We start from the raw sequence: 22,363 nt of genomic DNA on the forward strand, positions 1-22,363 counted from the left end.
CCCTCAGTCATCTGCGCAACCATTACCTCAACCTGGAATTAACTTTTAAACGCTGCTGCTCACCAAAGCTGCGTCAACGCCATCCAGTTTTAACTTATCTACGGCAGATATCGCTACGGGCAGCAACTTCTGCCCATAGCCTCCTTGCTGCGAGTAAGAAAAAAAGCATCGTGAGGAAAAGGGAGACTCCAAAGATGGGTGCCTTCCCGCCCCCCCAAAAAGCGTGCTCTCGCCTTGCCAGCGATAAAACCCTTTGGGCTTGCCAACACAGCGCCCACCGCGAAGCTCTCCAACGACCCCCACTTAATTGATTCGCCCCGCGTGGCTGATTTTTAAATTCGTGTCGTCGTCGTCGTCCCCTTCCAGACACCCCCCCACACCAGACACCCCCGGGGGAACTGCCGCCCTCCAAACGCCCTGGCGGCCGGCCCCGAGCTGCCGTTAACCCCCAGCTCCCGCCGCTGAGGTGGCGGAGGCTGAGGCGGGGGGAAGGCGGCCGTTACAGCCCTTAGGGCGGCCGGTTGTCCTTCTCTCCCCCCCCTCGCCGCCTACCCCGGGGGGACCGGTGCACAAAAGGGAGAGAAAGCGGGCAGGGCGCTGCTCCGCCGTCGGAGCGGGACGGAGAGGAGAGGTGCGGAAAAAAAGAAAAAAGGAAAAAAAAAAAAAAAGGCGCCATGCCGGCGGGGAGCGGCCGCCCCGCTCCCTCAGGGCGGTTGGGGAGGGGTGGCGGGCGGCGGCCGCGTCCCCCCTCGGCGGGCTGCCCTGCCCGGCGGGGCGGGACGGGGTAGAAGAGGAGGAGGAGGAGGAAGGGAGAAGGGACCCTTCTCCCTCCTCAGGCAGGAGAGCCGGCGGGAGCAGGGGTAACCTCCTCCCCGCACGACCGCCGCGAACCCCCTCCGCGGTTACTCACAACAAGAAGCTCATGGCGATGGCGGCGGAGCGGGACCGGCGGCTGCCTGGGCTCGGCTCGGCGCGGCTCGGCTCGCCTCGGCGCTGCTCGGCTCCCAATGGCAGCGGCGGCGCAAGGGCGGGCGTGTGCGGGGAGAGCGCCGCGGGGCGGGGACAGGGCCCGCCGCCTCCCGCCGCCGCCACCCGCGGCCCGCCCGGCCGCCATCGCCCCCAGCAGTCCCCGCGGCCCGCCTCGGCGGACCTCCTTCCCCTCACGGCGGCCGGCTGTCGCCCGTCCCCTGGCACGGCTTGTCCCCTCTCGGAGATTCCCCCTGTCCCCTCAGACAGCCTCGTCTTCCCGCGAAACGGGCACCCCCCTTGTCCCTCCGAATACCCCCTTCCCCACACCAGGCATCCCCCACCCGCACCCCGCGGCGCCGCAGGCCTGCCTGGAAGCGTTTTCCCCCAGCTTTGGGTGACCCGAAGGGAGCGGAGAGCGGGACACGGCCTCCCGCCGGCCATTGTCCTCGGGTAAACCTCCGCACCGCTCCAGGCCGCAGCGTCCCGGCTGTCACCGGGCGATACTTCTTGGGCACCGGCATAACGTAAACGCTGCTGACAGCCTTTAGGTAGTCCCGGCAGAGAAATCCCCGTGGTCTTCTAGCAAATGTCACAGCGGAGCCGTGAAAAGTGACTGAGCAACGGTGCGGCCCGCCAGTATTCATCCCTCTTCTACCCCAAACTGCCTTCTGTGGAGCACGCCTGCGGGGTACAGGCTTGCTGAGCGGTTCACTTCAGCGTGTCACGCCAGGGACTACTCAAAACGCATTACAATTTCATTATTTTTGCCATCCGGGCATCCTTAGGCGGTCTGTCCTCATTCTTCAGGTGCACGACAAAGGGGTTCAGGCAGCCAACCCACAGATAACCACCACGGTCATAAAAGGAACAGGGAGATCGTAACTGGCATCTCTGCCCTCCTCACTGCACAGTCGGACCCTTTTTAAAAGAAATGTGTCAAAATGGCTTTAATGTTTCAACACAAATGTTTGATTTGTGAGCAATTTTTAACTCGGCTGGCTAGGGCGAGCAGTCAGCTAAGAAAGGACACCCCTCAGAAGTGAAGATAAGGCCAGCTGCAAACTACTGAGGTAAAGAAAAATCCAGATTTTCTTACAAACCCTTGGCAGGTCCTTCCCCTGACCCCTGCCCTGAACCACCTCACCTTGTGTGAGCACGGTTAAAAACTGCACGTCCTCCCGTTTGTGGAAATACAATGTACAGCACAGTCAGAGCATCATTTCAGCATAAGTTTTCAAATAAGCACAATCGCATCTTTGCTGGCAGCGATTGTCACGCGGTGTGCTCTTCCCAGGCAAGCGGGCTGTTCCATGAAGTGCAAACCGAGGGCGCGCAGTTTATCGCAAAAGATGTCCGGCAGCTCATTCGACACCAGGTGACAGCTGCAGGCTGTGTTTTTGGGGTCTGGGGACTGTGCTCTGGGAACCCCTACCTGCCGTTCTCAAACCAGGAACAATGCTCTTAATTTTTGGGTTTGTCTCGGTCAGTTTATATGTTCCAGGGGAAACAAAGATAGACAGCAGCATCCAGAATGCTTCAAAATAAAATACTCCTATCACACAAGGACCACACGTTCCACTGTAGATTAGCCACATCCAAGTGCCACCTCTTTATGGCAGAAATTACAATCCCAGGGTGTAATTTCACGTGAAAATCTGCCTCCGTTTAGGTCACTAAGAAGCCAGCTGGATTTCGGAGAGGGGCAAGGACAGGCAGCACAACCCCCAGAGATTCCCTCCTGCCCCAAGGGGATTCTGCGAGCCCTGGCACCCCCACAAAGCGCACGCTGCTGCAGGTAGGCCAGAGGAAAACCTGATGGACTTTCAGATTCGTTATCAGGCAAATTCAGTACATCGAAGCATGCTACAATCCCGCACAGCGTTAAGTTTCTGTACGGCACATAAGGGGTTTCAGCTTTAAAGCCTTATGTGGCAACATTGACAGTCATCTGCTTCTCTCATGTTTTTAAATGCTGAAGCTGCATTTTCTGCTTTTCTGGCTCTGTCCTTCAGACCAAGTCAGAATGCCAGGTCAGTGCATTTCTACGTAAATTAAAATTACACTACTGTTTTTAGGACACTTTTAAAATCAAGTGTTTTACTGGGCAGCGAAGGCGTCATTAAAAAGCATTTCGTGACGTTCGCAATTTTCATTTTGGCTGTATTAGTTAAAGCAGGCATGAAATGGGTCTCAGGGCACTTTTTAACAGATGCCGTCAGAATAAGTTGGCCACGTAAATCAAACTCAAAGAAATATTGCTGATCTTTCTGGCACATTCATGTTGGGACATGAATAACCTCCGTTCTCTGTTCCCACCCATACGCTTCCTTCTACCCACAGAATGTTTTATTTTAGTGGCAAGTTAAAATTAAATGTCTGTTACTGCAGCAGTCAGTACGGAATACTTGGCCCGGGCGGCTGTCAGGAGAAATGGTTATGTAATGTGTACATTTTATGTCTCACATTAGTATTGGTCTATTCGGCATGGCTAAGGGTCACATGAAGTGCTCGCTTCAGACGCTGCCGATACAAGGGACTGGCAGCATGCTGCAGACTTACGTAAGAGTCGAAGCGCTCAGTCGCTCCGGGAAAGGCACAGCAAACGCACCCGTGGCCTCACGTCTGTCATTTTGGTTTATCCATTATACTGTAGAGCTTAAAGAATTACTCTGAAAGGGCCCTCAAGCAGACAAAAGTGCTTCGGTCCTGAACTGAAGTTTCCAGCGTTTGCAGCACAGCTCAGTAAACGCAGAACATTCCAGCGGAAAAAAAAGTTCAAAAATTAAGATCACAAAAGTTAGCATGTGTATCATCAGGAACACACAAAAAAAAGGAAGAACAACTTTGTTCTGAATTGTAAAGAATACAGTACGTAAACACTAAGCTCTGTAAACATTCTCCCAACATTCTAGATTAAACCGATAGCATCCATCAATTTCTTAATCATATTTCTTAATACTTGTTTGTGCGTTACGGTAAGGGATTTGATTTCTGAACAAGTGAAACACGTAAGTATAAATATCACATCAAACGTGTGGTATGTACTTGTAATTATTCTCTACAAGAAATGCGAGGCATGAAGAAATTACAGGAACTACGAGGTGGTTATACGGTGGTCCTGAGAGTCACCGTAATTCTGGAGCTGGGATGGTACAACTCAGCAGCCTTGTTATTGCTGGACTGTAGACAGAGGAATAAATTTAGCCCTCTGTTGCCTTCAGGGCCTTTTCGGTGCTCAGGTATGCGTCATTCCTGCTACACTTTAGTAATAATGTCTCAGAAATAAATTATTCATGTAGGACCTGCTCCACAAATCTCAACGGTGTTTATGGTGTGTACACCATCTGCAGGGGTGTTCATGCTACTTAAATTTCTCCATGCAAACTATGCTCTCCTGTTTTCCAGAGTTGGTGGGCTCGCTCAGGCTAAGTGCACTATCTGCCGCTGAACGCTGAGATAGTTGCAGATGAGCAAGTGTGTTAATAGGCTCCTCTTTCATAGAAAATGGCGGAAGCCCCAGTGCTCGAGTAACTTAAAGCTAAATGAATAATTTTGGAAAATACCACAACAGAATGTAAGGTCAATTTTTCTTGATGACAGATTACGCAGAGTGATAAGTAATGTTTCCCAATGTAAGATAAGCATTTGTTTTAGTACCACCTCAGAAGATTTTCCTTTTTCCTCTGATCAAGGTAAAGAATAGCTGGTATTAATTATTCGTAACAACAACCTGTTTAACATTCGATATTGAAAAAGACATCTTCCAAGGTAGGTAAATCTAACTTCTTGGTCAACAGCAGTACAGAGGGTCATCTCCTCTTTTTTTTTGTTTTTACTTTAGGTAACAGATTTCCTCTCATAAGTTGACTTCGTTCAACACCAGTTCTGTCGAGTGAATAAATGCAAATTCTATTGTCCTAGGATGATTTTTTTTTTTGCTGGTTTTGATCATAGGTGCAGAGGCTTTGATCTCTCACGTTTGCTAAGGAAGGTTGGAGATTCCTGGAAAACTTCAGTGCCAACAGGTGCCCGACAAAATGGTGCCCTCTAAAGGTAATTCGCACACACTGACAAGCTACAAGACAAACAGCGGTGGGACATTTTTTCCTGTGTTTGGGAAGCAAATATATTGAAGGAACAAGGGGTGGAAGACGTGCATCTCTTAAAGAGACTCTTCCATGCACCCTGCTTGGTTCACAAGAGAGGAATGCACATCACATTCCCTTGGTCCGTATGATTCAGGGATCTGTTTATTCAATTAAATTTAAAGCATGCAAGCCAATCTAGATAAAGATAAGTGTTCAAGATGAATTCCTATAGTTATCTTAATTTTTTGCTCCTATAAAATTTGCTTGCTTGTTTAAAGAAGGTTTTGAAGAGAAACCTGACATGTAGACTATGACAAACTGGGATGTGAACCACTTGAGCACTGAGGTCAACATTCTTTTGAAAATGCGTGTAATACATGATTTACCTTGAAAATTCAAAAGAGTTGAGAGTGCTATTGCCAAGAGACTGTGCTATTATCAAGGTAATAGTCTGTCACATGAAAGTTTGTTACAATAAATAGTTTATAAAAGCAAAAGCCAGCAACGAGATGACTTGAAGTAGGCTGTTAACATTTTCAAAACAGTGATAAGAAACATCGAAGGCTTCTGAGAAATTAATGGGTTGGCAGTACTACAAGTTGAAAGACTTCTGTTGCAAAACCCAAGGCCGTATTTTGACTGGTAGTTTGCAGTGGCTTGAGATTGCAACTCTTACTCGGTGATCCCAAGACTAGAACTACAGCATGCCGGACAGAAGAGAAAAATCCTCCCTGTCGTGGCTGTCACCATCTTCCTGACGCTGGGGTCCCCATGCCAGGACAGCCTGGCACACCCTCGTTCTGAACAACGGCTCAGATACCTGCCTAAATACCCTGGGTCTGAGCCTCCACAGTCTCCCTTGGCTTCCTCCACTGTCGGGGTGGTTTTTTTGGCTTTTCTCTTCCTGCTCACTTTGCTTGATCCTAAAAATTTTTTTCTGGCTTCAGCATGACCTACTTTCCCCACGTGTGCGCTCACAAGAAGCCGATGCCGGCTCTTTCCCCCGTATCCCTTTTGGATGCGGCAGCAACAGCAGGACTGTTTCACCATCAGATCGTCCTCGCAAACAGGTTCAGCCAGCACTGCCTGCCTCTGCTATGTAAGACTGCCAAGCCAGGATGGCAGCGAGGGGGAGAAAATCAGCTCTATGCTAAAAGTCTACAGGGAAGGGGTGTAAAAGGGTTGTCGTGCTTAAGCCTGACTTAAAACTTTACGTCGCAACCCTACCGTGGGTTTTTTTTTCCTTCCTGTTTCGTTTGATAGAACAAAAATTACATATGTATATATAAAAACGTTAGTGGTGACAGAAAGTCTAACCGAGCGTAAGCCATCAATAACTTGCCGTGGATCCCTGAACCACGCTTCCCTCCCCAGCTGCGGCAGCTCCCCCGCCTTCCACCTAACGCCCCGTTCCCCGCAGAGCCCGAACGCCCTCTCCTCGCCGACGAGACAGCCCCGCCGCCTCCCCCCTCGCTGGGGACACCGCTTCGCCTCCTCCTTTCCCGCCTAGCCCTCTCCGACTGGAGAAGAAGCAGCAGCAGCCCCCGCCGCCGCCCGGACAAAGGGGTGAGTAGCGGCCGCCTGCCCGGAGACCGCGACGCGGCGGGCACCCCCGGCTCCCCCCCGACCCTCCCCGCCCCAAGGGCCCCGCAGCCGAGCCCTTCCCCGGGCCGCCGAGCACCCGGCACCGCCGGCGCCTCCTGGGAAGGGGAGGCGGAGCCCCCGTCGCCCATGGCCGCCGCCGCCGCAGCGCGTCGCGGCCTGTCCGCCCTGCTGCTCGGCCGCCGCCCGCCGCTGCCGCCCTGGTTGCGCCCGCCGCCCGCCCGCAGCCTCCTCACAGCCGCCGCCGCCGTCCCCCTCGGGCCGGGGCCGGGCGCGCCGCGGGCTCTCCCGCCGCTCTGCGCTGCCGTCCGCAGCTACAGTCAGGTAGGAGCCGGCGGGGACGCAAGCCTAAAATGGCGGCGGCAGGCGGCCCGGGGTGTGTGTGTGTGGGGGGGGAGACGGAGGGGACCCCGCCGGGCCGCAGCTGGGCGGGAAGGAAGGAGGGGGATGGCGGCCGCGGCCTGCCGCCTTGCCCGGTACGTCGGGGCGACGGCGAGCCGTCGGCGGGGCCGGAGGAGAGCGGCCAGAGGGGCGGCGGGGGCCCCGCGCCCTCATCCCCCGCCGGCGGGGAGGCGGCTGGCTCTGCCCTGGCTCCGCGCCGTCCTCTGCCTCCCCCCGCCCCGCAAGGCCCCGTTAGCATTGCAGCGGCCTAAAAAGCCGAAGGTACCACTGCGGCAAGCTGCGTGCTTCCACTTTTTAATTCGGGGGGGGGGGGGGGGCTTTTTCGTTTCTTTTCGGTGACAGGTCACGGATGCGCCGTCCCAGGAAGGTCACCTCTCAGAGCAGGAACCCGAGTCACCCAAGGCAGAAAACGACAACATCTTCCTCATCAGGGCGCAAGGATTCCCCTTCTCCTGCACCGAGGAAGACGTGCTTACCTTTTTTGATAGTACGGGACTTAATTTTCCTGCTTAACTGTTCGGTGTGGCATTACTGAACCCTATAGTTAATGATTAGTTAACAGAAAGAAAATTTAAAGACCCCTCGCAAGAGAAAGATGAGTTTTTAATATTGCTGCAAAGTTATTCACGATTTACACATACCAAACAAATAATCAACTTCCAAACGGCTAGACAACGATGAGAAACTCAACCTTATGGCATTTGACATTAAACTGAGCAAGTCTTTCCCTTCTTAGTCGGTGTATCCACAGTGCAGGCACTCCAGTTCAAAGTGGTTCCTTTAGAGATCATTATGGTTGGCTTTTTCCCTAACTCCCCTCTTTTAAACAAACTGGAGTGGTTTTTACTTACTAGTTTAAACGTCAGTGTCACTTTCTGAGCCTACTTAATAGGCTTGTGCACACCTTTGCAGGGCTGATCCCTCCATACTGTAATATCATGATGCATCCTTCTGGAGTAGACTAGACTGTCTGATCCAAGTTTTTAAATGGTTTAATAACCTGCCGAAATAAATAAAGTCAGTTTGAAGTCCTAGGCGAAAGGAACATAGAGCAGGCAGAGTATAGCTATAGAGACTGAAAGGCTGTAGCATTTGTTCTTGATTTCAGATAACTCAGAAACAAGTCTACCAACAATTTGAGTATGTACATTACCCAGTTACACATCTGTGGAAGCTAATGGATGTCAAAGGAGTTTCTTATCTGTGATAAGCACTGTGTGTTAAGAGTTAAGGTTAGAAATAGGGGTTTCTTATCCTTTGCTTGAAGACAGTGTTTTGCACTGCTGAGGGGGATAGCTGTATGCAGAATATTCCGTTTTCATCTGCGATCAAAAGAACCCCATGTTTGATGCAGTTGCCTATGTTTCTGTATCGTGTGTTCCTTGATTTCTAGGCTGTAGAATTCGAAACGGTGAGAACGGCATACACTTCCTCTTAAACAGGGATGGGAGACGCAGGGGGGATGCCTTGATCGAGCTGGAGTCAAGAGCCGATGTCCAGAGAGCCTTGGAAAAGCACCTGAGGTATATGGGCCCACGCTACGTGAAAGGTGGGTTTGAAACTGCAGAAGTTAACTTTGGAAGAAAACTCATGATGAAGTGAATAAGAACTGCTTGAATAATGAAGCGGGCTGGTGCCAGGGGGGCAGCATGGAGACCTGCAAGATGTAGAACAGAGCAACAAATTAGCCAGCAAGGCACCATTAAGCCAAAACTTTTGAGGCTGGACAGGAAAAGCCAAGCGGCTTGTGTAGCGAGGGGCACCGTTGCAGGACCAAAGAGTACGGGGGTGGGGGAAGAAACATTATGAAGTTTTGCAGGGGAGAAGGAGTCTGCCTTAGAAGAATGCCTGCAGAGTGTCACCTTCTCTGTACCATGAGGGAAAATACGTTTTGTGCCTGTTTTCCTTGCAGTTTTTGAAGTACACGATAGTGATGTAGCGGGCTTACTACAAACTCTGCGGGATGAGTCACAAGCCATAAATGATGGAGTTGTACTACTCAGAGGCCTTCCATTCAGCTCCACTGAGGAGGATATTGCAGATTTTTTCTCAGGTAACTCAGCCTAATCTGTGCTCTTCAGTTACAAGGGGTTTACTTCTTGAAGGTGGTGCTTAGATAGGCTGTTGTTCCTCTAAGCAAGAAAAGCAAAAGCACATACAGCCGTGAACAGTATAAGGAGTTGCTGTCGCCCTACAGCTAGAAGCAACTAAAGCTTCATGAACAAGCTTTTGGCCGCAAGGTTTTCTTGCGCCTTTGACTTTCTGCACGTCTAACCTAGGATCAGCGCTTGCAGCACTCTTTTTGGGGGTCAGTGGAAGGAAAGGGAGGAACCTAAATCCTGTTATCTGTAATTGGAGTGCTACCAGTGCATAATTTGGCAGAGTTGAGAAGGGCAAAAATGCCTGTATGATAGTTACAGTACAAGTGAACACAGTATGGGTATTCACATCTGTATCGTCATGACAGACCACATATGCCAGTTAAAACTGTTAACAGCAGTGGTTAGGGTTTTTTTTGTTGTTGCTGGTTTGTTTGTGGTTGAGAAGGTTAACTGCACCCGTTCTCAGCTGAGCAAGTACTGCACAGTGTGTGTGCGCACGCTCATGTCCCACCTTCAGTGCTAGAGCAATCCAGGTGGTTGCTGCCTGCATTCATTAGAAAGGAAGCCTTTCTAGGTTTTGCAAAATAAATTGACACTTCTTTAGGTAAAGCTTAAGTTGTAGACTAAACTAAAACCAGTTTTTCCCCCCGAACTTCTTCCACTCCAGGTAGGCGTGCACAGCGTCCTGTAACACTAAGGCTCATAATAACCACCATCGTGCCAAAAGCAAAGGCCACAGCTAGTAAATTTCTCAGTTGATAACCAATAGCTCAATATGTTTAAAAGCATCTAGTAGCAGAGTTATCATAATGAGATGACTAGGGCAGCATTGTGGAGCAAGTATTTCCATTTCTTCAGCAGCTTGGGGAGACCCTTTGAGAAAGTAACAACGTGCAAAGAGGTACACAAGAGCGTTCATGAAAAAAAAGAAAAGCGTAGCAGCCCAACCTTGTGTGCGCTCTGTATCGTGTCAGATATAACTGTTTACTGGATTACAGGCTCCCCAATAAGATACTATAGAGCACAAAAATAGAAGTTCAGTGAATTTGACCTGGGTTTTAAAGGGATGCGAAAAAATTACCATAACAATAATAGAAAATTTCAAGAACGTTTGTGCTCTGGATCTCCTTATTGTCTAGAACTTGGATCCAATTATTATTTTAATAGTTACTTGAAGCCTCAAGTCCATTCATTATTGGCAGTTAAGCCTTCTGTGTAAACTAACTTAAAGCAAATAAATTGGAGTTTAAAAAAAAAAGTTTAAAAAAAAGGTACGTAGGCCAGCATGAGCAGTTTTTTCTGAACTATTTAACTGTCCAGTTAGCTTGTCAAAAAACAGAGGAGTAAGGAAAAAGATGTCTCTCTGAGCTGTGGCGGAAGTTCCTGACAATGTAAATGCCTTTTTCTCCCCATCCTTCTATAGGTTTGAAAATAATTGACATAGCTTTCATTTACCGGGGAGAAAGAAGAACAGGAGAAGCTTTTGTGCAGTTCGCAGCTCCTGAAATGGCAGCTAAAGCCCTGTTACGACACAGGGAATATATGGGAAGTAGGTAGGTACTTCACTGGGGTTCACAAGGGTAGAAGAACATGGTATGAAGCATGCTGTGTGATTTACGGCTTGCTTCTTACCAGGTGAAACAGCTAATTTTAGGCTTACTCACATTATTTTTAAGGAAGCTTCTGCCTTTATTACCCGTAACACATAGAACTCGGACTTTAGATTGAAATTTCAGTAGAAATCATAGCTAAACCTTTCTCATTGTGGTGTCAGACTGTAACTTCATGGCTTAAAACATTTCTTTTTTTAACAGCAGCCTCTGAAATACTCCGTAATCCAAGTTTTACCTCCTCTGGTGATGTTTTCTTTAGAACCTTGGCAAAACTGGAGAAAAAAAGATGAAGCCTTTTGCAGGCTTCTGTGCACTGCAAGAGGCACCTTCAGCACTTGCAGCTTGGGGGAATTTGGGCCTCTCAGAAAAAGCCTCAGATCTTTTTAAGTATTCCTGAAGGCAGTCTCATCCCAACAAAAACGGGGCGATGACATTCAGAGCAGGAACACCAGATAGACACCACCCGCCCAGTCACAAGTGCTCTGGGATCCTGCGCCTCCCACAGACCAGGTTCCCTGGTGCTTTCCGCAATTTTGGCAACCCTCGCCCTTCCCTTCAGCCCCATATCAGGCACGGTCAGCGTCTCCACTTGGAGAGCTTATTGTACAAAGCACAGCTTACCACTCGGCTCTGGCTTGAATCCATTCCCCATGTTGACTGCTGGCCAGCCCCATACAATTGTCCACCACTTTGGTAACCACATCCACCTGGGCTGTCCTCCTTCCTCAGGAATCCACGTTTAACCATTTTCTTCCAGAGCACTGAGCCCTATGCCACACACTTACCTCGCAACAGCCTCTCTTTTCTCAAGCAGAAACATTTGCCACTTTTTCCCAGAATCATAGAATCATTTAGGTTGGAAAAGACCTTTAAGATCATCAAGTGCCTCTGTTAACCTAAACAGTGCCAAGTACCTCACTAAACCATACCCCTGAGCACGTGGCTTTTAAATACCTCCAGAGCTGCACTCAGGAGGGAAAAAAAACCCCAAACAACCAAGGTTGATTTTACCCTGCTGAGATTTCTGTTTTTCCTTTAATAACCCACTAAGTTCTTTTTCTGAACACCAGGTAACAAAAGACTTCGCCAAACCTTACCACTTCTCCCACACAACACCTACTTCCCTTCTTTTGTTGCCTTGCTTCCTGTTCCTAATCTACATGTCCTTGTGTTTGTCCCCCCATATTAAAAGAAAACAGCTGCTCTGTAGGTGTGCCCAGTAATTGAAATAACTAACACACTTCCCTATCCTCCAGTAGAGATTAATTAATTCTCAATCTGCCATTAATTTTTTCTTTGTCACAATTGAACAAGAGCCAATCTGACTCACCCACCTGAGCTCATATACCTCTGTTTCTGTGTGATTAGCCAAGAAATTGAGTGGTTTCCAAAACTGCTGTCAACTTGCTGTGGTTTATTCTTCCTTGGCTGTCAATTTTATCCAGAAATGGCTTTCAGCTGTGCACAGTACTGAGCGTGGGTTCGTGGGGGCTGAGCTGTAAGCTCTGTCAGCCTGTATGTGGGGTTACTTCCCTTACTCTGGCTGCTCTCTTCAGGCACGGAGGGAAGCCTCCTCACTTGGATGTCCGTATTCTCTTCTTCATCACTTTATTCCTTCAGTGCTGTGGAAATCGCCTAATACAACACTGCTAGTTAAATTTGTGAGAGGCCCAGCTGGTACAGTTGCCAGCTCTCTGAAAGATCAGCACAGGCAGCTCCGAGTTAAGAGGTTCTGGGGCGGGCAGCTAGAAACGTAAGGCATTATAATTTTATACTTTGACTAAATCTGTGAATAAGGGTTTTTTTTTTTTCTTTCTGTGGTGTAAGTGGAATCTTGCTAGAGTCCCTTAATGTTGCACGACATCCATATTGGTGTGTTATATCCACAACTTTCACACATACCTTATTACATTTTATCCCATCAATTTCATAGCCATATGTAAAATCGTGCATCTCCAGTGAAATCTTTAATATGACCCTGTGCATCTTGTGGGTCTGGCTATTCCAGTAATCTGTTCTGGGGTTGGGTGGATTTTTTTTTTTAATTTGGGGTTTGTAAAAATTGGAAAGTGTAATTTGCAGAGGTGCAGTGAGGGGAAAACAGCCTCAGATACAGGACTGCTCAAAAGGATGCATACTACTGAAAGAAATGGAAAACATGTTTCAGAGGAGGTAAACCTGTATTTTTGCAACAAAACAGAATTTTGGCTTGTAAGTGATTGGTATTACTTCTGCAAGAACTTTGTGTAAGGCTGTAAACCAAAGGCTTTGTCCAGACCAGACTGGTCATCTGTCTCACAATACGTGGGTTTATACAGGAGAGTGGCTGTCACTGCAAGTTGAAAAGGACTTTCATAAACATAAGTGTGCAATTTAAGTGAATTAATTCTTCAAAACCGTTGCATGCCATACCGTGGCTCTCATACCCAGTACGTGAGCAGAGCTGAGAGAGAACGTCCTGAAGGTACTTTCTCAAAACCTTGAGTTCTCTGCGGAGGTGCAAGATGTGCCATGTAATCTTTTCCTTTGAATTCTAGATATATAGAAGTGTATGTAAGCAGAAAGCATCACATGCAAAGGCATGTGCCTTACGACAGGCAGATGGTGACCTACCCCAAAGTAAGAGAACAAGAATCCATCTTTGAAGAAAGGGGATTCAGCGACATGGGAGGCTCTGATGCTGAAAGAGAAAATAGTGAGTCCCTCCCTGTCGTTCGTGTTCTTTGAGGCCCCTTCATTTTACCCTGATTGTCTGCTGTGAGCGTGACCCCAGCTGTCTACAGCTGTCACATGAGGGAGGTGATAATTGCAAGCATTAATGTTTTTTTTTTTTTTTTCTTCCATTCCACAGAATTATGCAGGGAAGGAGCAGGTTGCTCCAGGCAGGTTGTAGAATCTAGTAACAACTCATCACCACTGCACTTTGTCCACATGAGGGGTTTTCCTGCCCAAGCTAGTGCCCAAGACATAATAAATGTGAGTAACAGTAGCACTATGAATGAAATTCAGTTGTCATTACCAATGCAAACCCTTGATTAATTGTTACAGCTGATGTGACTTCAGATTTTTATCTGTATCTGTGTTAATCCTCAGTGCTGCCTGGTTTCGGGCTGAATGCATTTGGACACTTGAGCTTGCTCAGGGTTACAGGCTCCCCAGGGCAGCCGTGGCCTCGTGGGCACAACTGGGATATGCTCACCTCCATAAATAAGAACGGATTAAAGCTTGCTGGGCTGTCTTAGCATCTGTCTTTTTGACTCAAGTAGTCATTTATAATCTTAGCTAGATTTCAGAGTAGCTGATTGTACAAAAATGAATTTCAGAACCTTCTTAGTATCAATTTTACTAGTATACAGCATTGCAGAGCAAATGTACCTGTACATAATGACTTGACGCGTACAGAACACGTGTGCTATGTGAGGATTTTTGTTCCTGTCAAGAATTACTCTGCCAGGAGCTCACAGAGGGTGGGAGGCTGCGCACCGTGGGACAGGTGACTTGGGTGTGCCTCAGCTTCACCCAGACAGAGAAGGGGAGCCTTTTGCTACTCAGTAGCTCAGACTCCCCCATAGCTGGACAGGCTTTATGAGTAAAACCATCAATTTTCTCACTAACGGGGTGCGTTGCTGTTCTGTTGTTTCTTTCTCACCAAACTCTCTTTTGTTTTCCTCCATTTCAGTTTTTTGCTCCACTGAAGCCCACAAGGATTATGGTAGAATACGACTCCCATGGAGATGCCACAGGAGAAGTGGATGTGCATTTCGAGAGCCATGAGGATGCAGTCGCTGCAATGGCTAAGGAGGGGTCACAGCTACGTAAGTAACGAGGAGGGGGTCTTACAACCCCAAGACTCGGCTCCTTGGCTATTTTGGCACAGCTTGTTATGCTACCGTTAACATCCTGTGCAAAAGGATCATCTTAAATGTCAATTTCCAAATTACCCTATCATGACGTTGGCTTTGCGCAAAGAAAAAAAGTAACGCATGCAAGTCACTGAACACAGACCACCTCTCACATTGTTCCCCAGAGTGCAGTGCCATTGAACTATTCCTGAATGAACATCCAAAGGCAAAAGACAGCTGCTAGTGACAGTGGCACGGTCTCCGATATGGTAAGTGCATCCTTCTTCTCTGTTGTTCCTGTTCCATTTTTAGCAACACGCACCTCAGGCTTACAATTTCTGATACTTGGGATTTCATCTAGCTTAAAGGGTAAAATTTAGAGCGGCTAAAGGGGATCATCGCAGCTCATCTGAGGTCAGGCATCAAGCCTGGACCCTCCGCCTTGTGAATCCAGAGTCCACGGGATCAAAGTCCTGTAGCAAAGGGGCAGCAGCTCCTTTCTGAGGTTACAGCCGGAGCCGGCAGAGATCGCAGCGCTGCCCAGATGCTGCGCAGCTACGCAGCAACTTACCCTTTCACAGCTGAGACCTGCTGGTGTGTGCAAGAGGCTTTTTTTTTTTTCTTTTCCTCCCTTTAAAACTCTGTGCTTGTGATTGATTAAAGGTTCTGAGGGGACTGTATTCCCTAGCACAGAAGAGGAAACATAGCTAAACATTTTCCACAGCTGTGGATTAACAGTAATTGGTCTTTTGGCGGAGGGAATGTTACTTACAATTACAGGGAATGGAGTGTGACAAAGTAACATTCTTCAGGTTATTTTTTTTTCTTTTTTAATCCATCCACTCTTTGAAAAGCAGGCCAGGAGCCTGGCTCAGCGTGGTAGTCAGCATGGTTTCAATGCCAACAGGTTGTAATGTTTTTCACAATGTTAACTTGGGGGGGGGGAGGCGTGTCCTGTAGTGGGGCAGTTTTTGGTTTTTTTTCCTTGCACAGAAAGTGTGGGTATCTCCTTGACATTTACAAAAAAAACCTGCAGGCTGTGTTGGGTGCCAGCAGGATGGAGGTGGCCCTCCTGCAGAGGCAGGCACAGCCTGGCCTGGCAGCTTTTGCTGCTGAAACATCATCAGATCACACTCCTTTCTGAAAACACAGGACAGCCCCCCCTGCTGCAGAAGAAGGGTTTTCCAGGTCTACAACCCTGCGGTGGAATGTTTGTACCAGGAAAGAAGTTTCCTGTGACCTTTCTGGAAGGCCCTGGCCAACTTGTAATGCTTCCATGAACTCCCTTCTGAAAGTGGGGGGGGTGGTGGTCACTGCTCCCCAAGGTCCTGGCCCCCCCAGCTGCAGCAGGGAGGGCAACCCCCACCCCAGTGCCCTGCAGCTCTGGATTTTTAATCAGGCCAGGGATAAGCTCTTGCGGCAGATTAAAGCAGCACACCTAGCTGCGACCTGCATCCCACACGGCCTCCCTGCCACCGGAACATCCAGAAGTTTCCGGCCTCTGCGCTGGGACTCGGCCCCAGCGGAATTAAACACCTCCCCACCCCATGTGGGGGTGTGTGTGTGTTGCACAGCCCCACGTGAAAATGCCTCACCCGCTGTAGCTGTTTTTGTCATCTTACCTTTTTTGGTGAGATCTTTCAGTATTGCCAAATCCAACTATTCTGTTACTGGAGACAATAATTCAGAATAAAATGCAGTGGGGCAGTGGAAAACGGGAAAGTAGTAAGCTGCAGCAAGGTAGTGATTTTTCTTTTTCCTCCTCTTTTCTTTTTAGGCTAAAGCGAACACATTCCGTGGGTATGAGCATAAAGATCCAAGTACAAGTGTCACTGCTCAGTAACAAGGATAAACTGTGTAAAACCTAGTTTAGTGTTGTGTAAAAGCATGTAATAAATTGTGTTGACATACTGTGGAAAGATTGTCTGTTGCAAAACCAGAAGCAGCTATACTGCAGGAATGGCAGGTGCTGCAGGATGGAGCAGTTCTAGTCTCCAGCTGCGTAATGGTGTACAAAGCGTTAGTAAACCACCAGTATTTGCAATTAATAAAACCAGAGCAATTTAAGACCCTCACACACAGAAGTCAGCAGGGATACCATGTAGTATAGCCAATACCTCATCCCTCCTACCACGCTTCTCTCAATCTGCGTCATCTGTCATCCGTTACTGGTTTTGAAACACTTTCATACACATAGCCAAAGCAGAGTGGGACGGAAAGACCACTCGGGACACGGGATACAGACGATCCAAGTTTTTATTATCGTGTGGAACAAAATTAACATCCACAGAACTGCCCTCTGCTCCCCACAATCCAAAAGTCCAGGTGTCAACCCACACTCTAGCGTTACAAGCAGTACCTGAGCAAACACGCCTTGAACATTTGCAGCATCACGAAGCGTAACACGCACTACTTGCAGGCAGAGACATTCACTGGAGTCTGAGGCAGCAGGAAAGAGGCAAGTGCTGACGCAGAGAGCTGGCAGCGAGCACAGTCTCGCTCTGACCTTTCTAAATGCCGGTTTCCATTTCAGCCGCCAGAGCTGTGTTCTGAAGGGGTGGGTTTTTTCACCCTCATCCCTGCTCGTTCGTAGGCATCTCGCGTGACTTCCGAGGACCTGCTCAAGAGCTGTCCTGCTTTTCACATGAACGACAGTCACAGCCTTCACTTCCAACAAGCAGAGTGGCAGCCGCTCCTGCCGGGACAGCCAAGAGCTGGGTACAGGTCACAAATAAGCTGTCGCTTTGGAACTGCAAAATGCTGGACATACCGGCATTAAAATAATTTACAGTGAGGGCCCTGCTTCCAGTTTAATCCTCTAAGGTGGGAATTGCTTGGGTCTCACTTTCTCCTTGTGGGATAAGTCACACTGGGTTTGGATGCCAGAATCTGAAAGCTCATAGATGTGTACAGGATGTACCCAAAAAACCCCCACTAAATTCGGTGTCTTCTCCATTCACCTCTGGTGTCTCACCCATCAGAGCAGTGTGCCCACACCCAAGTTCTAGGCTTTTCGTATTTCAACGCTGTTTACAGCTAGAAATCTACTTTAAGGGATAGCAGCAAGGAAACCTCTCTGGTAACTACCACAAGGAGAAAAAAAAACCAGAAAAACTATTTAAAGTTGCCCCTCCTGCGAAGGGCTCTGGCTCTTAAGGGCACCGAGAGGAGCTGGAGAACTTGGGTGGCTGAACACGCCGAGGCCTAGAGGGAACTAGAGGAGAGTAAGTCCTGGTACAAACTAGCACCAGCCACGTAAATAGCCTCAGCTCTGACACGCTTTTTAATGCGGTTCCAGCCAGTCTAATGAATAGAAAATCCTCTCCGAGGAATTAAACCGCTAACCCCTAATAAAATCTGTACACAACCAAATGCATTTGTCACGTATAAATACATTGGTTTTCTGTGGACTACAAAACATTCTGTGGTCTTAAAGACTGAAGTAGGCTTCCAGTATAAAACAGACCAAACACTACTATGACATGCTATGTGCTTCATGAGGAAGCCACCACCGCTTTTTGGAGTAACGTAAAACTCCTTGAGGTAACAGCAACAAATAATGATGTAGCATGAACAGTGAAACCTCTTTAAACTATGTTTCAAATTAGAATTTCTAGTAGGTGAAAAGCATTCCAATTTCATCTCACTTTCATTTTGATCTAACAAAAAAAAAAAAGTGAAATGTCAGGTTTATTACAATGACTTTTCCATGTGCACAAGGGGGAGAGGTGGATCAAAGTGGCCCTAAACCTTCTGCGTCACGGTGAGGATTTGGTATCTAAATACTTGGGAATCCAGTTCGTTCCGTTGCCACACCAAGATGGGAAGTACAGTTACACCCTTAGCTTTGGCCACCGTCATGTAGTCACGAAGTCACAGTGAGGGTCTCTGAGAAGAAGGTCAGAGATGCCTTACGGCACTTCCGTGCCAGATCAGCGCAGGTCGTCAGTTCTCGCATTGTGCGTGCCTCAAAACCACCTACACCCCCCCCCCCCCCAGCCCCTAAAATACCTAAGGAGAACTTTCACAGCTTTGTTTGGTTTTTAGATACTGATATGCACAGCAAGCCCACGGCCGGAGGGCTGAGCCAAAGAAACGAAGCTAGAAGGTGTTTATTGGTGTCTTACCTGGCCGCCTTACGCCCGGCACTGATGCAGCACGGCTGAGCGAGATTGTCAAAGGCAACCGGGAAAGGGGAAATGGTATTTCAAGTGCAGCCAGACATCAGGATTAAAAATGCTCCCGTTCTGCTTTCAGTGAGCCTGTGCTTAGCAGCAGCATGCTTTCACCCCACACGCTTGAGGACGAGAACGTTCCCGACTTGCACGCGCACGTACACAGCTCTTATTTGGGTGGGGGCTCTCTGTTCTCACCGCGCCCCGAGGCTGCTCGGGCACACCTTGGGGCTACTTCGCGCGACATTCCCAAAGCAGTTGTCCCCAGCACAAGCTCAGGTCTGAGAGCAGGCAGATTTTTGTACGGGGAAGGCTCAGGCTGTTGTTTTAGTCACAAGAGACCGTAAACACCACGAAGCTGCTTCCCCTCTGACCTCCAAACACCACAGGCAAGTGTCTTCTCTTCACATTCCCCCCCAACAACTCCAGAAACCGTCATCAGCTACAACCATTTTTTGTCACCTCTCTCTGCAACCCGTCCCCTACAAGGGACTTATCGAATACTGCTGGATGAGCTGCTTGTGACAGGGATTGCAGACGTGCTCAGGGTTAATGCTAGACGGGAGAGGCAGCTCATTCGCTGAACAGGCTTCGCAGAAGATGCCACCGCAGTTCTTGCAGATGTTCTGGAATGCAGGAAGAGGACAGAGAAATTAAGAAGATGCTCAAGGCACAAGCAACACAGAGAAATTTACTCTCATTAACATTCAATCAACCCAAATCCTCTGCTGGGCTAGAGAAAGATGCTCCAAAACTCCACTCTTGTCCCCTCTGAAGACCCTAAGTTTGCTCCTGGGCTCAGGACCACTTTATAGCAAAGCTCCTTAGGTCAAATGAGAGTGGGTGAAGACTTATAGTAAAGCAGGTCAGAGTTACCAATAACGAACCATTCGAGTTTTAATTGGCTCATTCTGCTAGAGCGTTTTGTCACAAGAGGTGCACGTGTGTATTTTGTAGCTATATAAATACACTGGAACAAGTAGTCTTGCCCGAGATGAGTATTTAAATGTGCACATGCATTTGGAAACTTGTTGCAGTCGGATACAAAGCTGCAGCATTTGCTTTGCTTTGAACTCACGTGTTTTCTCAAGATAAACACAGGGGAGCGGGAAAGCCTAGAAATCCTACACAGATTTCCCACATGCGTAACAGGAGAGGTTCATGGGTTGATTGGGGGGGCAATCGGGGCCCCCCCTCACTGCCTGTTCTAAGCATCATGGTACGGCAGCGCTGGGGAGGAGAGGGCTGGCTTCTGACCGTGTCGAGGAACGCCATCTTCGCAGGCGCTGCGGCACAGGCTGGCTTGGGAGCAGCAATTTACTCTGGCAAAAATCGCCAGTTGCCAGACCTGTCTCTGTGCCAGGCAGAACTGCAAACCCAGCTGCAGCTGGGAGCCCCTGCCCGGAGGAGCAGCAACTCATCACCGGTCACTCGGCCAGACACGGCCTCTCCACGTGAGCCTGAAAGCTTCCTGGTCAGGTAAAGCCTCGCTGTGCTCCACAGCCCCCCCCCCCAAAAATTTCCCAAGACCTATTTGGAACCACGATACTGGTTCACCTTTACCCAGGTGCGGAGGTCAGAGCCCTGCGCGCCTTGTACCGGGCAGACGGCCATCCTGGCACTGCCCGAAAGGACTGCTCCCTGCTCCCTTTTGGTTCAGGTCTTGGCACATCAGCTAGGGGAAAACACAACCCGACATCGCCTTCCAGCTCTCCCTAAAGTACTTGCACCACTGTGACCAGGACGCCTGCTGCACTGACAGCAGTTTTATCAGCGCCTTGACTCGTTTCCTTGCAACCTGCTCCTGAGCATCAGTGGAGGAAAGCATCTGGATGAAGGCAGCACTCCCACTGAACACCCTTTTCGGTAACTCTCTTGTACTCCCTCTAGATTCAGACTGTAAAGCAGTGAGAAAAGCAAGAGGGGCTCAGCCACAAAAAAAGAATAAAAATAAAGAGAAAAAGGCAAGGTGGCTTAAGTGGAGAAATAACAAACAAGTGTTAACACCTCCTATTCTCACTTCTGATTGATCCCAGAAAAAAAACCCCACTTAGCTAAAAAGGGAAGAAGCTGCTAAGGGGAAGGGAAACCGAACCATGGAACACAGAGCAGGGTGGGGAACCCTCAAGCGACCACTGTTTAACAAGTTTACTTTAAGGGTAAAGTGGACTTCATAAAAGGGCTCATTCCTTTGTCCGAAGTCACCAGTAGGAAATCTGTGCTATTCGAAAATGAAAATCAGAGGAAACGCACATTCACCACAAGTCCTCGGAGTTACCTTTTTTTTGCCTCGGCTGCTTTCTTCCTGGCAGAGCTGGCAGATCTCAGTGTTTCCAAGTCCTGACAGCTGTTCCTAAACCCCAAGTAAAAACCAAGACATTCTGCTTTACATGCTTCTTTACATGGCACCTGTATTAGAGCTCTGCGGCTGGTCTGCATCTTACACGACAGGGAGGAAGATTTCACACGCTTGTGTTTTTAACCCCTCTCTATTCACAGCACGCGGTGCGGCCGCACAGGACCACCGTGCATTTGCAGGATGATCCACAGTTGTGCTGGCTACACCACGGGGCGGACGGGGGAGCTCGGCACGGCTGTGTGAACCGAGAACCACGCAGCTTGATTTTCAGGCTGAGATCAAGGCTGCTGGCCCAGCAACAAGGCAGGAACTAAACATCTTTCTCACTGTGAAAAAGCTGACATGCAGAAATTCCCAGTAGACAGGACACAAGGCGAGGGTTGCAGCATCGCATTGACAGTTAGGGATCTAGCCGTGCTTTGCCGGGCACCCGGGGGAGAAAGAATGGATTCTGGTCAATTTGACATACATGAAAAAAACCCCAAAACAAACCAACTGAGCAAAACACCCCCTCCCTCGAGCCTACAGAGCAACCGGCAAAACCCTAGCCCAGACCAAGGAGGTTAAACACCGCCATTTTCACCAGCACTAAATTATATTACGCTTCCATTGCTCTTTTTAGACAACCTAACCCAGGCAAGGCATGGGGCAAAGGAACAATAAAAGGAGTTAATATCAGTTTGAAAAACAATCTGCTTGTGCTGAGGAGGCAAAAAGAACTCACGTAGGTGCAGCAGTGCCAGCTAAAAACCTTTCTAATGAGATAAGCAGTGCTTTTTCCACTAGGGAACAATCGCTGCTATGGAGTCTACAGACAAATCCTGCCACCAAGGCAAAACCCGAAGGACAAACTTAAGGGTATTTGTGCAAGGAAGATGCTGCAGCGACCCAGGAGCTCCCTCAGTTCCCTTGCCCTTCAGTATTTCAGTGCAAGAAAAACCATCACCAACCTGCTCTTCCTGTGTGCCGCTCAGTAACCTACAAGAGAAAAACACTGTCACTTGGAGTTGGCGCTTCAGTCACTGCATCATTTAAGAAAAACATCTGGTTCTTCAGAAAATTATCAGAAAATTCCCTCATCCTGTTTTTCAAATCCCACCCATACAGATTTTTGGTTTTGTTTCTTCAAAACCATGCTGCCAAGTCTGCTCGCATGAGAGATGAGACGTTCATAAGCTTTGTCAAATAGTGAAGCAAAGAGGCCGTATGTG

At 48.6% G+C, this 22,363-nt stretch overlaps 3 protein-coding genes across 10 annotated transcripts in view; 1 reads left to right on the top strand and 2 right to left on the bottom strand.

Annotated features, from left to right (window-relative positions):
• The window catches only part of MOB1B (MOB kinase activator 1B), a 41,416-nt gene extending 40,364 nt beyond the window's left edge, over window positions 1-1,052 (bottom strand). The window contains exon 1 of the mRNA XM_052812247.1: window positions 911-1,052. Within this exon, the coding sequence (XP_052668207.1) occupies window positions 911-924 (14 nt within the window). The 5' untranslated portion in view covers window positions 925-1,052. The remainder of the gene's footprint in view (window positions 1-910) is intronic.
• A 5,709-nt stretch (window positions 1,053-6,761) lies between these two features.
• Window positions 6,762-16,537, top strand: GRSF1 (G-rich RNA sequence binding factor 1). The gene is made up of 10 exons (XM_052812384.1): window positions 6,762-6,983; window positions 7,404-7,548; window positions 8,455-8,610; window positions 8,974-9,114; window positions 10,587-10,716; window positions 13,314-13,471; window positions 13,628-13,752; window positions 14,456-14,591; window positions 14,804-14,887; window positions 16,396-16,537. The coding sequence occupies exons 1-9, from the start codon at window positions 6,789-6,791 to the stop codon at window positions 14,860-14,862; spliced, it is 1,245 nt and encodes a 414-aa protein (XP_052668344.1). The 5' UTR covers window positions 6,762-6,788; the 3' UTR covers window positions 14,863-14,887; window positions 16,396-16,537.
• A 319-nt stretch (window positions 16,538-16,856) lies between these two features.
• RUFY3 (RUN and FYVE domain containing 3) overlaps window positions 16,857-22,363 on the bottom strand; it is a 58,524-nt gene continuing 53,017 nt past the window's right edge. For all 8 annotated transcript variants that reach the window (XM_052812259.1, XM_052812269.1, XM_052812307.1 and 5 more), the window contains 3 exons: window positions 22,103-22,130; window positions 21,072-21,146; window positions 16,857-19,419 (listed from right to left, as the gene is read on the bottom strand). In XM_052812259.1, coding sequence (XP_052668219.1) covers window positions 19,276-19,419; window positions 21,072-21,146; window positions 22,103-22,130 — 247 coding nt within the window. In that variant the 3' untranslated portion in view covers window positions 16,857-19,275. The remainder of the gene's footprint in view (window positions 19,420-21,071; window positions 21,147-22,102; window positions 22,131-22,363) is intronic.

The sequence above is a fragment of the Harpia harpyja genome, chromosome 2 (assembly GCF_026419915.1).
Source record: "Harpia harpyja isolate bHarHar1 chromosome 2, bHarHar1 primary haplotype, whole genome shotgun sequence".
Taxonomy (NCBI): Eukaryota; Metazoa; Chordata; class Aves; order Accipitriformes; family Accipitridae; genus Harpia; species Harpia harpyja.

What these genes read in the sequence shown, in the direction of transcription:
- GRSF1 (XM_052812384.1), top strand. Translation starts at nt 6,789, where the DNA reads ATGGCCGCCGCCGCCGCAGCGCGTCGCGGCCTGTCCGCCCTGCTGCTC. An exon ending in TGATGCTGAAAGAGAAAATA is followed by an intron (nt 13,472 to 13,627) that starts GTGAGTCCCTCC and finishes TCCATTCCACAG; the next exon opens with AATTATGCAGGGAAGGAGCA. An exon ending in GTGCCCAAGACATAATAAAT is followed by an intron (nt 13,753 to 14,455) that starts GTGAGTAACAGT and finishes CCTCCATTTCAG; the next exon opens with TTTTTTGCTCCACTGAAGCC.